This window comes from Lichenostomus cassidix, chromosome 10 (genome assembly GCF_008360975.1).
Source record: "Lichenostomus cassidix isolate B80296 chromosome 10, HeHo_3.0, whole genome shotgun sequence".
In the NCBI taxonomy this organism is placed as follows: domain Eukaryota; kingdom Metazoa; phylum Chordata; class Aves; order Passeriformes; family Meliphagidae; genus Lichenostomus; species Lichenostomus cassidix.
The window spans coordinates 16,546,810-16,559,932 of record NC_139491.1 but is presented as its reverse complement, the minus strand read 5'-3'; the positions used below and the strand labels follow the sequence as shown (position 1 = coordinate 16,559,932).

Genomic DNA, 13,123 nt, shown 5'->3' with positions numbered 1-13,123 from the left:
GAAGAGAAACATGCAGTACTTTACTTGCCTTTAACATACAATCTAATCCAAAGTGTAATACCTTACACTTGACAGGAAAGTTTACTACAAACCACAAGATTAAACTGGTATTAGATGCAATTACTGGTCAGAAACCCTTTAAAAGGCACTAAATTACAACCCACTGCAACCTCTATTGGGACAGGAAGTTACTGACCAAAGTTTTGAGTTGCAAGTCCAGCAACTAAAAGCCTCCAGATCAAGTTTTGGGTGCCACAGTAAAAGAAAGACACAAAACTATTAGAGAGGGTCCAAAGGAGGGCCACAAGGATGGTGAAGGGTCTGGAGGGGAAGCCTTATAGGGAGCAGCTGAGGGCACTTGGTCTGTTCAGCCTGGAGTTGGACTCAAAGATCTTTGTGGGTCCCTTCCAACTCAGGATATCCTGAGTCTATGATTGTAACTCTGTACAAAAGCCTTACACAGTGCAACTTGGTTGTTGTTACTATTATTCCTAGTTTATCCACATTAGGAAAGCATCAGAGCTATTTTATATATCTAGTCAGCCTGATGACTTGGTACTTAAGCAACCATAACATCCAATTAAAGATAAAAAGCAATATAACATCCTTTGAATTAAAACCACCTAACTTCTACCACAAAACATGAAATAAAGCATCATTATAAACATTGCATATACTATTATGATTATGAATTTCAGTTAGATTCTAAAATAAGACAGTTCAAGATGTATTTCTACTAAAAGGATGTCCTACTGCAGAAGGACTAGGACATCCTTCCTAAAAGGTACATAAAAAATTCCCAAACAAAAGCTGTATGTCTTCAATACCTCTCTCAAAGCCTGCATCCATCAACCAATACATTTGTTCCTACACTTATTCAACGTTAGTCTGTGTTCTTAACTTTGCATTCAAACCAAGTCACAAAAGCAGCTCTAAACTGCCCTCCTGTCACTCAAATAACCAGTAACACACAGCCAAGACAGACCTCCATCTGCCAATTAGAAATAGGCATCAACAGTTAGACATCTGTCACAGTGTTTCAGAGTAAAATGTGCAGCTCAAAAGCTGCAGCAGCATTTTTAATAAAAGCTACACAATTTCAATTCCATTGTTGGCTTTACAGAATACAGTAAGGTACTGCAACCTCATCAGCAGATGAAAATCAAAGTTAAGATGTCCTTTGTTACCAGCTAGGTGTTAGTATCAAATTTAAAGTCACAAGAGACACAAACTTTAATCCTTTTAACCTGCAATACCTTCAGCTACAACTTCCTGTCCAATATCAGGATACCATCTTGCTGACCACCCACCACAGACCTTGAAAACAGAATTGTTCTTCTGGCTTCTTATTCACCTCCACAAAACTGTCTGTCTGTCCCTATTCCATGTAAACCCTGTCCTGAAGACATACCCTAGTCCCAGATGCTACAAGCCTTGCACACACACACCTCCCCTCTGTAGATAAGTGTAACGGTGCCACCTGAGCATGAGTGAACTCATCTCAGTCCCTTCAAAGTTCAAATGACAATCCGTCTGTAGTAATGACCATTAATAAAGCATTCCTGACAATGCTCTCCTGATGCTTCCCTGTCGCTGCTCATCTATCATTGATGTGCTTTCTTCTACAGCTCTGACCATCTGGAGAAGCCCAGAAGAAATTGATTGAATGAGGATAGGGAATGCTGAAGCTTAATGGGAGGGTGAGGAAAAAACCCAAACCCCAACAAAGCAACAACCAATCCTTTGTCAATCATACAAATAAGCAACCGTGAAGAAGAAAAGAAGAAATATTCAGTGAGACATGATTTGACTTGAATACACTAAAACAATTTCCATTACACATTACAGACATGGAAATTTCACTGCAAAAGGGAAGTTGATAATTTTGCTTGACAAAGGATTTTCATCGAAGTGTTCAAAGGTCAGCACACACGTGCTTGCCTGCCAGAGTAGTGTCCTATTTTGGAAGATGTAGGCTAAGGAAAAGTTACTTCTGTAAAATCAACAAATGGTTTCAACTCTCAGATACAGTACTATCTCATGGGCAACTTCCTGCCAAATGCTGATATCATCCTGGATTAAAAAAATAAATACGACAAATTTTGTTTCAGTCAGCAAGCCTTTGTACTAAGTCAGAAATGCTATCAGCTACAAAGATTTGACTTTACTCTCACAGAAACCAGTTGATACAAAAAAGTTGAAAGGAATGCAAAAAATAAACCTTATTATTTCAAATGATAAACCAAATCCAGTTTTACCAGACAGCACTACTTGAACAGCAAGTTAAGATACTTAGAGACTGCTACATTAATGTTTCTTATTCTTGTATATCGCATTGAAACTCCTAGCAAAATGCACATGAGATACTCCAAGATAAGTTTTGCTTTAGGAGCTGTTAAATATGAAAATGAGCTGACTCAACTGCATTTTACTTTCCATGTAGAAGTGTGCAAAAGCAGAAGTTTCCACTCAGGAAGCAAACTGAACAACAAAACCTTACATAACACACTCCCGTTGTAAAAAAAGTTTATCCCATGTTCACAGTGAAAAGCTGATCCTCACTAGGGACCACAGCAGTATTATGACTTGCCAGCACTTTTAGAAATTCTCCTAACAGAGCTACAGAGCCCTGTATAAAAAATTAAAAAGTTGCTGAAGGGCAAGGACCTCTCGTCTAAAGTTGTTTACAGCCAATCTGTGCTTTCACAGATTGAAAATACATCGCTTCCAATAAGCCAAAGACCACTAGTACACTTCTCATAATGGGTAGCAGAGTCTGCTGAAGGTACTAGTTATGCCAGGTAGTCAAGACAAAGACATGAAGGCTCTTGCACCAAGAGTCACTCAAAAAAAGAATAAAAGAAGTCTGATTAATTATAAATACATATGCATTGCACTTTTATCACACTTCTTATGCAACTGTTGGCCACAGGACACCAGGCTGGAAGGCTCTGCTGTCTGAATCAGTACAAGGTTGATTTTGATTATGAGCATGACCAAAGTCTTGAGGAGAAAAGTCAAAGGAGCATTTCCCAACCTCCAAGCAATCTACATGGATGTTGTAGCCTTACAGGCATGTTTTGCGTAACAGCAAAACAGAAAAGAATCTGCTAAGTACAACCTGAGTATACCACACACAATGACAAAGTAACTCCAATTCATTACTGACTTATTTCTATAATATGAGCATTGAGGATAAATAAAACAATTATGCTATAATAAAACAGTATTTCCGTATTTCCCTCCTACCTTCTTTTTTCCTTTTGGAAAGTGTTTCCATTGTTCTGGTCTAACCCCAGTTAAACTACTAAAGCACAACAGGAGTGGGAAAGTACAAGAAAGTTATCTGGTACTTAGATATGATCTGGGCCCTTTCATCATGGCAACAAAGACTGTTTTAACTTCTGGACCTAAAATCTAAGAAAAAAGTTGTAACTATTAAAAAATGTTTAACTCTAAATGACTCACCTCACTCACAAATAGCATGTAAGTACATAAGATTAAATGATAGAATTTGATGTCAACACATCCCAAGCATACGCCTTCTTAGACTTCTACAGCAAAACCAAGTCTGATCTTGTTAGCAGAGACAGACCAGAGGAGAACTGAGGGCACACAATATCACACATACTAATTAAAATCACTGTTAATTGGACACACATCGTTAGTACCAACACATTGCAGAATCCACTTCATGGAGAAAATACAAACCAAACAGCCTGGGAGCTCATACTCCAGGAAAACTCTGTACTCAACGAGGAATGCTAATCTGGGCACCTTAAACCTTGAACTGGCAGAGCTGCCTTTTTGGGAAAAGTGCTGCATCCCTGCCTCCCTCCACACCACAGTTAACTATGGGTTAACTCTGACTTATCAGTCAAGGAAAAAAAGGCAGAATTATTAAAAAAGGAATTCCCCAAAGCTCATCAGATGCACCAGTTATGACTGTAAAAACCAACTAATATTGAGAAGCCACTGAAAGAGAAAAAAGCAAAGGGCACACGAGCACATCTTCAAGAACAGATTAGAGTTACATGATTGACCTAGAAGTAATATATGCAATACATGAGGAAGACTGAAAAAACCCCAAGTATTTTTATTCAAGCATACGTCAGCACTTTTATGAACAGTTTCACTATTTCCTGCATTGTCAACTTTGCTGTTTGGAGGTTCTTTGCTAAAAAATAAAAGGGGACTGGAATTAAAAGAAGGAAAATGTAACTGCGAAATCACAACTACTACCTATGGAATTAGAAGTACACCTCAGTTATTAGTAAGTTTCTGCAAGCTGATTCATTTTGAAAATAAGGTCCTTGCAAAAGCAAATATAAAGGAAGGAAATGAGAGCAAATCCTATGCTTACTGAATAAGGTAAGAAAAAACAACAGCATATTCATAGTCCTCAAGACTTCAAAGTGAATTAGGGAAAAAAAAATCTATCAAGGGGCTAAGCAGTTCAAGAAACGTCAAGAAAATGGTTGGAAGACAGACACACCCATTTATGTTAGCTATCTCTTTAGAAGTATAAAGAAGTAGCACAGTACCAAAGTAGGCATTTTTTAAAATGATACAGCATTTATTAATGTCTATTAAGCCTTTTATTCTACCACAGGTACAGAAAAATACCTGTTAAGGTAAAATGCTACACAGGCCTCAATCAGCTGTAGTTACTGATACAGCATTTTGGAAACTGAGAGAAAAGAAACGTGCCAGAAAAACGCAAAAAACTGTTTTCAAAGCATTGGAAATGACACCACACCTAATTTAGTCAATCACAGGTGCCTAAATAAAGATTGTTTCTTCCTCGTGCACCAAGTTCTGCACAATAAAATGTCTGAAAATGATTGGGCATTAGGGTAACATACAAGAAGTCACACACTAATCCAACTCATCTTTAAATTAATTAATTTTCAATAAAGAGTCTAGTCATTCTCTTAGTGTTATTTTTTAAAGCCAGCATTAGTTTTGCCCTCCTAAATACTAGTAACCCCCACTGCAGTTCACCCCTTCACCCCCAAAACAGTGTACTTCACTTTAGAAGAGACCTCAGCTACAAGTAGCTGACCATAAATCTCAAGTCTTGCCACACTGTAATTTCCATTCAGCTCTATCTCAGTGAAGGCCTTTGAAATTTTGCTTATGTTTATTTCAGCAGAGTATTTTAAAACCGACAGATCTTACAGAAATGTAAGTCACAACAACCTGTTTTGATATATCACATCTCGTTGTCATTAAAAATGGTTAGTGAAGCTAAGAAACCCCTTTTCGCAACCAAATTTAGAACAACACTCAACTTTTGTCGAGGTTTCTCCACCTAGTCACTACGGAGCTTCTAACTCTAGTGGACTAAGCAGCTCAAAGGGAACCACTCCAGATCTCAAAGCCATGAGTTTTCTGTTCGTGAGCACACACACATATCGAAGTGTTGGGGAAGAGCTGAGAGTAGAACCAGCCGCCCAGGGCGCTCGGTCACTGTCACTACGCAGCTCGGCAGGGGCCACAGGCAGCTCTGCAACCCCTGCCTCCGCCACTTGCTGAAAATCTGCCCCTAAACACGAGCCGCCCGCAACGGGAGAGCCCGAGAGCCGCCGCTGTGCCCGAGGCGGGCAGCGCTGCGGGCAGGAAGGGCTGCGGGCAGGAAGGGCTGCATTACCAGCTCCGCGGGCACAACAACGGCGCGGCGCGGCGCGGCCCGGCACAACTGTTGCTGCGGCGGGGCACGGCGGGCGCTGCTCGAGCGGCTCGCACCCGGCGGGCCCCGCCAGGCCCGCGGCACCTCCTCCCGCCGGACGATCCTCCCGAGCGCGGCCGGGCTGAGCTCCCGCCGCCCCGGCCCCTTCTCCCGCACGGCCCGAGCGCGGCCCCGGCCCCGGGCGGCCAGACGGGCGGTGCCCCCGCGCTTCTCTCCCTCCTTCCCTCGCTCGCTCCCCGCTCGGCCCCGGGCAGGACCCTCTCCCGCCGGGATGGCGGCGCCCGGGCGCGGCGCGGCCCCTCACCGATGGTGGAGATGAAGGTGGTGTTGAAGGCGTCCTCGCTGAAGCGGAAGAGCAGGCAGGTCTTGCCCACGCCCGAGTCCCCGATCAGCAGCAGCTTGAACAGATAGTCGTAGGTCTTCGCCATCTTCGCCTGGGCTCGGCTCGCCGCCGCAGCAGGAGGGGGCGAACGCGGGAGGGAAGGAGGGCGGGACTCGGGCGGGAGGGAGCGAGGGGAAGGGAAGGAGAGGAAGGGAAGTGGAGGAGAGGAGAGGCGGGGCGGGGCGGGCGGAGGCGGCAGGGCGCGTCACGGCGCCGGAACCGGCGGGCCGACGGGGGCTGTGGTCCGCGGGCTGGCGGGCGCTGGGGACACTGGCTGCCGCTGGCACCGCGCGGGCACAGCGCCACGGGCTTAGGGCTCTCTGGAAACTACCGAGAGTTGGGGAGAGAGTCATGTAATTATGTGCTCGAGTGGCACGGTAAATGATGGCATCGTACTCTACGTGATGTGAGACCTCAAATGTCTGTATGTTGCCCCGAGCATGTCAGCTCAGTGAGAAACTTGTGTACACAACACAAAAACTATTTTCACGTGGTCTCAAGTCACACTGGAAACGGGGATATTCTGTAACAAGATACCTACTCCACAATAAACACTTCTAACAATTCCCCATCTTTTTTCCACCAATAATTGTCTCTTGGTGCGAGGCAGCCTCATTCTGTATTCATTCTCGTGTGTTCCCCACAGGATGTCACAAGGCACTATAAAAATAAATAGCACTACTGAAACAGTTCAAAATGACAACAAAGAGTTACTGCTTTAATTTAATTTAAAAATTGTAGCCTTCAGACAAGCTATAAACAGAACTCTCTAACACTATAAATCACTAGAACAGCTCTCAGCTCCATCTTAGCAAAAACAGGAAGAAGAAATTTTCCCCAAATTATTCATTAAAGTTTCTATTAAATATAACCCAGCCTATGACTGTAAAAGGTCCTTTCTAACTTTCGGTTTGTTGGGGGGTTTTTTTGTTTTGGTTTTTTTTTTTTTTGTTGTTGTTGTTGTTTTCATTTTTGGGTTTGTTTCGTTTTGTTTTGGATTTTTTTGGTGTTTTGGGGTTTTTTTGTATATGTGTTAACTTAGCAAATACATATGCTGAGTTCTATAGAGAATCAAACAAAATTAGTTTTGAATATACAAGCTCTGTCAGACATGGTTAGCCTCCTGCAAGCACACAAAAAATCACCCCACGGCATTAAACAACAATTTGATGGGCTAAAATAGGACTAATCCAGTGTAATGCCTGGCTACTGCTGTATTTGTGCACTGAGGAGTTACTCCAAACAAATACCTTCAGCCTTCATAATCCTTGAAAAAGCAAAAGCTATTCTGCTCCTACTTATTAATTATCCAAATTTCCCCTGTTAAGAGTCTCAGTTTGGTGGTATTCCTGGCCAATACATTTGTGGTAGCAAGTCATGAAAAATCCATTGACAGATGTGAAGTAAATCTCTGTATAAGGTGAATTCAGTTAGAGCTTGTCATGAATGCTAATTTAACTACCAGTTAATTGGATCAAAATCTAATTTTATATTTATACATTTATATGCTTCATAGTAATTCAAGTGAAAAAAATTATTTTTATTTGCAATAATTGTTTGATTGAGACCTCTGGAAGACCAGGATATCATCTGATAGAGGAGAATGAAAGCTGCCAAACAAGGATGGGAGGAATTGCCAGTTCTTTTTTTTTTTTTTTTAAACACACTTGAGGACCTCTGCCTAGTTCAGGCCAGAATTTGGAAACATGGCTGCTTGGTTCATTTTTGTACTGTATAATTAGCAATTGGGCTGTTTTAATGTTAAGATGAGTTGTTACACTACTTATTACAAGAATTGAGTTTATAAATTATAATGGCAACCTGGCACTGAAGCAGTCAGACCAAATTGGTTAATTATTTCAGTCTAACATGAATAATTGGATTATAAGAAACTGCAAATGAAAAACTAATCTCTGAAATATTTCCCTGTAGCTGTACTTTCAGAGACATGAGCTGCTGTGTACTGTAATTATGGCCATACTGAAGATTACTACACAAACACATTTCAGCATTCAAGAGAGAAATTTTGGGGTTAATATTCACTCTTGAGTTTTATGGAACACATAGGCTTTCATATGTCTCTGGAGCAATATGTTTGCGATCGCCATCTGTTACTCAAGAGTATTTTTATAGAAAAATAATGCAAATTACTTCCCTCTTCAATTATACTGGTGCTTTGAAATAGTGTGTTCTGTTCTGATTTGGAAAAGTGCCAGTTTGCCACATTCAAGGGACAGATGTTTACTTAACCATGAACTTTAAAAACAAGATATAAAAATCAAGTTACAATTTTTGATTTGCTAGAATATGAAAAAACTGTAATTGTTCAATTGTATACCTTGTAATATATTAGTAAAACTTTGAGGAGTACTATCAAAGCTACTAAGGTTCAACAACCACACCTCTACCATACCTCTTCCATGAAAACACTTTGGAACCCAGTCTTTGTTATTGCACCAAACTGGAAAAGTTAACATTTGGTTTATACTGCATTACAGTCACATAGATCAACAATTCTTTTCTTTTCTGGCATGGGAGAACCACTGAGGGGAACACTGAACATATAGGAAATAGAACACATTTGAAACTATGGTTTACCTCTTGTCACTGTGTAAAAGCAGATGGCACTGTAACAGTTTGATTCTGTTTTGTACATTTCAAAACCCTTTACAATCCCTAAATTACTACCCTACTATTTTTCCTGAACAGAATCATAGAATCATTAAGGTTTGAAAAGAGCTCTGAGATCATCAAGTCCAACCTTTGACCAGACACCACCTTGTCAACTAAGCCAGAGGACGAAGTGCCATGTCCAGTCCTTTCTTGAACAGTGACTCCATCACCTCCCTGGGCAGCCCATTCCAATCTAATCACCCAGTCTAATCACCCAGCCCCGCCTAATAACCCTTTACGTGAAGAAATTCTTCCCAATGTCCAACCTAAACCTCCCCTGGAGCAGCTTGAGGCCATATCCTCTTGTCCTGTCACTTGTTACCTGGGAGAAGAGCCTGATCCCCCCCTGGCTACACCCTCCTGTCAGGGAGTTGGAGAGAGAGATAAGGTCACCCCTGAGCCTCCTTTTCTCCAGGCTAAACACCCCCAGCTCCCTGAGCTGCCCCTCATCAGACTTATGCCCCAGACCTTTCCCAAGACTTTGTCCTCCTTTGGACTCTCTGCAGCACCTCAGTGTCTTTCCTGAATTGAGGAGCCCCCAGCTGGACACCCCCCCAGCACAGGGAGATGGTCACTGTCCTGGTCCTGCTGCCACACCACTGCTGGTACAGCCCAGGTGCCATTGGCCTCCTTGCCCACCTGGGCACACCTGGGCTCATAGTGAGTCACTGTCAGCCAGCAGTCCCAGGTTCTTTTCTGCTGGGCAGCTTTCCAGCCCTTCTGCCCCAGCCTGTAGTGCTGCAGGAGGCTGTTGTGAGCCAAGGGCAGGACCTAGCCCTTGGCCTTGTTGAACCTCATACAGGCGGCCTTGGCCCATGAATCCAGCCTGTGCAGATCCCTCTGCAGAGCCTTTGTGTCCTCCAGCAAATCAACACTCCCATCCAACTTAGTGCTGTCCATGTGCTTCCTAAGGGTGCCCTCAATCCTGTCATCCCTCAATCCTGTCATCCAGATCATCAATAAAAACCTCAAACAGGACTGGGCCCAATACTGATCCCTGGGGTACACCACTAGGGACTGGTCCCAACTGGATGTGGCACCATTCACCACCACACTCTGGGTCCAGACATCCAGACAGTTCTTAAGCCAGAGTAGAGTGCACTTGTCCAAGCCCCAGGCTGCCAGCTTCTCCAGGAGAATTCTGTGGGAGACTGTGCCAAAGGCTTTACTGAAGTCCAGGCAGACTGCACAGCCTTTCCCTCACCCACTAGGCAGGTCGTCTGGTCATAAAAGTAGATCAGTACCACAGTTCAATAAATAGGTGAGTTCTTATCAAGGTATGGCAGAATCCCATTAGTCACTGGGGTGTATGTAAGGTGCATCTGTCAAAGCCCTCAGTTTAAGAAAGGAACTAATAGGAATGGCAAAATGTAATTACTACCTCTGCTCATATGCAGTAAGTTCAAAAATCTTTGCATTCGAATTAAAAAAGGCCAGAAAACACTTGTTTACCAACACCTACATTTTAAAGAAAAAAACAGATTATATTGCTACTTCATTCCCACTCTCATCTTTAGTTTCTCAAATGATAGACATCATTACTTCTAGCTTTCAAAAATCCTTCCCCCATCCTCAGTTCAAAGGTGAGACTGGTTAAGTAAAAAGATAACTGTGTGAAAATCTGTCTTTAATGAAGCTCTTCTGCTCAGTGCATACAAAATTGTAGAAAATTCTGCATCTTCATTGCTTAAGCACAAGGTTAAAAAAAACAATAGAGTTTAAAACATGTTGGTCGAACCAAGATCCTGTTATTTTGGCACTAATTGGAATCAACAGGTCCAATTCCTGCAATCTTATGAAGTAATCTTGCCCTGAATGCCACCTAACCACAAGTCATTAACATGAGCTTTGCTCCTTAGCTTTTGAACTCGAATAGCCAATATAATAATATTTTCGATGCATATCTCTAACAACTGTGACTTTGGCAGTGCCTCTGCAATTCATTACTGTTGATGACCATCATGTGATGCTCCTTTAAAAGAAAGTCACTTAAATACAGTTTCCAGTAAACACATCTTTCACTGAAGGTAGAAACTCTATGCTCATTCTACACTTTGTCTTACTGCATTTGATATGTTAATGTGTCCTGCTTTTAACTCCTAGTTTTAAGATCAATGCACTGGTTGAATGTACGAAGAACAGTATTCTTCTTTACTACAGTAATCTAAATGTATGAATTTTCCATATTTATATACTGCAGAATTTTATATAGAAGAGTTTAAATCAAGTAATTATTGGGAAATTGCATAAAGTATGTACAGTTCAATTCCAGAAAGAAAAAAGCACTGTAAAATTATCTGTAAAATCCATTAATTTCAAAGTATGCTCTTACGGTAGTGCTAAAAGTAGACTTTCTTCAGTTTCCAATGCTAATCTAAACTATCTGAGCATAAGGGTATCTAAACCAAATTATTACATGCCATGGTTTACACCATTAGTTTACAATCAATTAAAATTATAATTCTTAACTCTGCAGCGTAGGCAAAACAAGACAGACCGCATTCTGGATCAAACATACCACTTGAAGTGAACCTACTTATTTTGAGTGCAGTTTAGAGGTGGTTAGCAAAAAGAAAACTAAATGGTCTTAATGATAGTATTACACAGACACCCATCCCCATTTTAGTATTCTAGACAACCACTATAAGCATTAGTAGGGTGAATTTGGCTTTTTGAAATCAGTCACTACACACTTTGTCAGTGACCACAGGCAGTTTGCATGAGGTTCTGTAGTAAAACCTCCCAAAAGCCATTTTTCTCACAACATCATATAGCAAATCCTAAGGAGACACCCAAATTAAGCTGCAGGACACAAATGGAGCAGAATAGAGTAGTACCAGGGGCAGCAGGTGTTCATCACAGTGAGGGCTTGCAGGCTGTCCCAGCCCAGCAGGAACCCACCATAATGCATGTCCTCAGAGACACAGATTCAGCTTTCAAATACACTCTCAACTGACACTCTCAACACAGGAAAAAACCCAACTGTCATTATGCTGTTTTTAAACATTTCCAGATCAGCTTTTGGAATTTTTCTGTTGTCATTCTAGAAGACAGATAACGTTTCTTTCTTTTTCTCTCTAAAATGAGATCAAAGTCTTTGCTTGCTGGGAGAAGGCTGGAAATAGGAAGTTGCTCTCTTAGACCTGAATCTATCTGTGTCTCAGTAGGCCAAGCCACTGTTGTACAGACAGCATTTCTTTCCTTGCTAACTGACAACTTTAACTCAGTGCTACATTTCCATTTTTTAAAGAGTACACCTCAAAAAAAGTTTCAATTGTTAAGATTAAAGGTAATGCATTAGAATTGGCTAATACAGCAGGTCACTGAACTTACAAGCAGTTCCAAAAAGGAAATGAATCTCCAAGCAAAACCAAAATAGAGAACCAAACAGAGGAATGTGTCCAAAACACATCCTGTTTTCAGATCATCCTGTGTGCCCCTCCTGCCACTGAAGCCAATTTTTAATGTGACTTTGAAGTCTTCCTCAGGCACCAGAGGCTCTTTGCAGGAAAGACATCTAAGGGAAAGCTAGGAGGAAGAAGTGAAGAAGGGTGGCACTTCAGAAGTTCTATTTTGTTGTAGGTGCTTTATACATTGTGATGATATTTTATTAAACAAAGAAAAACATAGTTCTCCTTCAGATACTGAATCAAATGCCATGAGAGATTCTCCTCTTTCCATTCTGCTTGCAGATAAATAACATGCATTTGAAAAGGACTGGAAGGTAGCAGGAACAGCTAAGACTTAAGAACTGTGCTGGTAACTGGTTTATGTTCCTAATTTCAAAGGCCAGCCTGCAGAGGAAAGTATGAGTCAGAGCCCTTCCAATTAAATTCCCCATGATACAACAAGAAATACTTCCAAAATACCTTAATCAGTGTGTCATCACCACACCAGCACACAGGGAAAAAATGCTAACACAGCATTACAGTGTTACAAGGCTGTGATAGCAAGAAGAAAACCAATATAATGGCTTAGAGCACTACAACACATGGGGCTATACTGGCAGAATAATGTAATGGTTTGGGGTGGAAAGTATTTTCAAAGTTGTGTACAGTGTCAGCAGTGGAGACACCAAGCCCGGCTTTGAGAATATTGCTGTCAGAATGATATGCCTCTAAAAAGCACACCCTCACTCGTGCTCCTGGCAAACTCTTAAAATAATTTTTGCTAAATGCATCAGTTCTTTCTTGGAAAGGCAGTAACCTGACGTTCTCGTTGGACGTTTGGGAAGACTTCATGCCAAGTGATTTTTGTAAGGTCTGTTGTGCCACCAGGAGGATTTCTATTGAACTGCACTTTTAAATGTTCCAGGATAAACACAAGTGGTTTTACAGATCACATTTGTGATTACTGACTTATAGAAAAAACACTGT

At 41.6% G+C, this 13,123-nt stretch overlaps 1 protein-coding gene across 5 annotated transcripts in view; it reads right to left on the bottom strand.

The window, feature by feature from the left end:
* The window catches only part of RAB8B (RAB8B, member RAS oncogene family), a 29,518-nt gene extending 23,276 nt beyond the window's left edge, over positions 1 to 6,242 (bottom strand). For 3 of the 5 annotated variants that reach the window (XM_085070879.1, XM_085070880.1, XM_085070878.1), the window contains exon 1: positions 5,997 to 6,242. In XM_085070879.1, the coding sequence (XP_084927005.1) occupies positions 5,997 to 6,120 (124 nt within the window). In that variant the 5' untranslated portion in view covers positions 6,121 to 6,242. The remainder of the gene's footprint in view (positions 1 to 5,996) is intronic. The other 2 variants (XR_014854347.1, XM_085070877.1) reach the window with 1 other exon arrangement.
* Between the last annotated feature and the right edge of the window lie 6,881 nt (positions 6,243 to 13,123).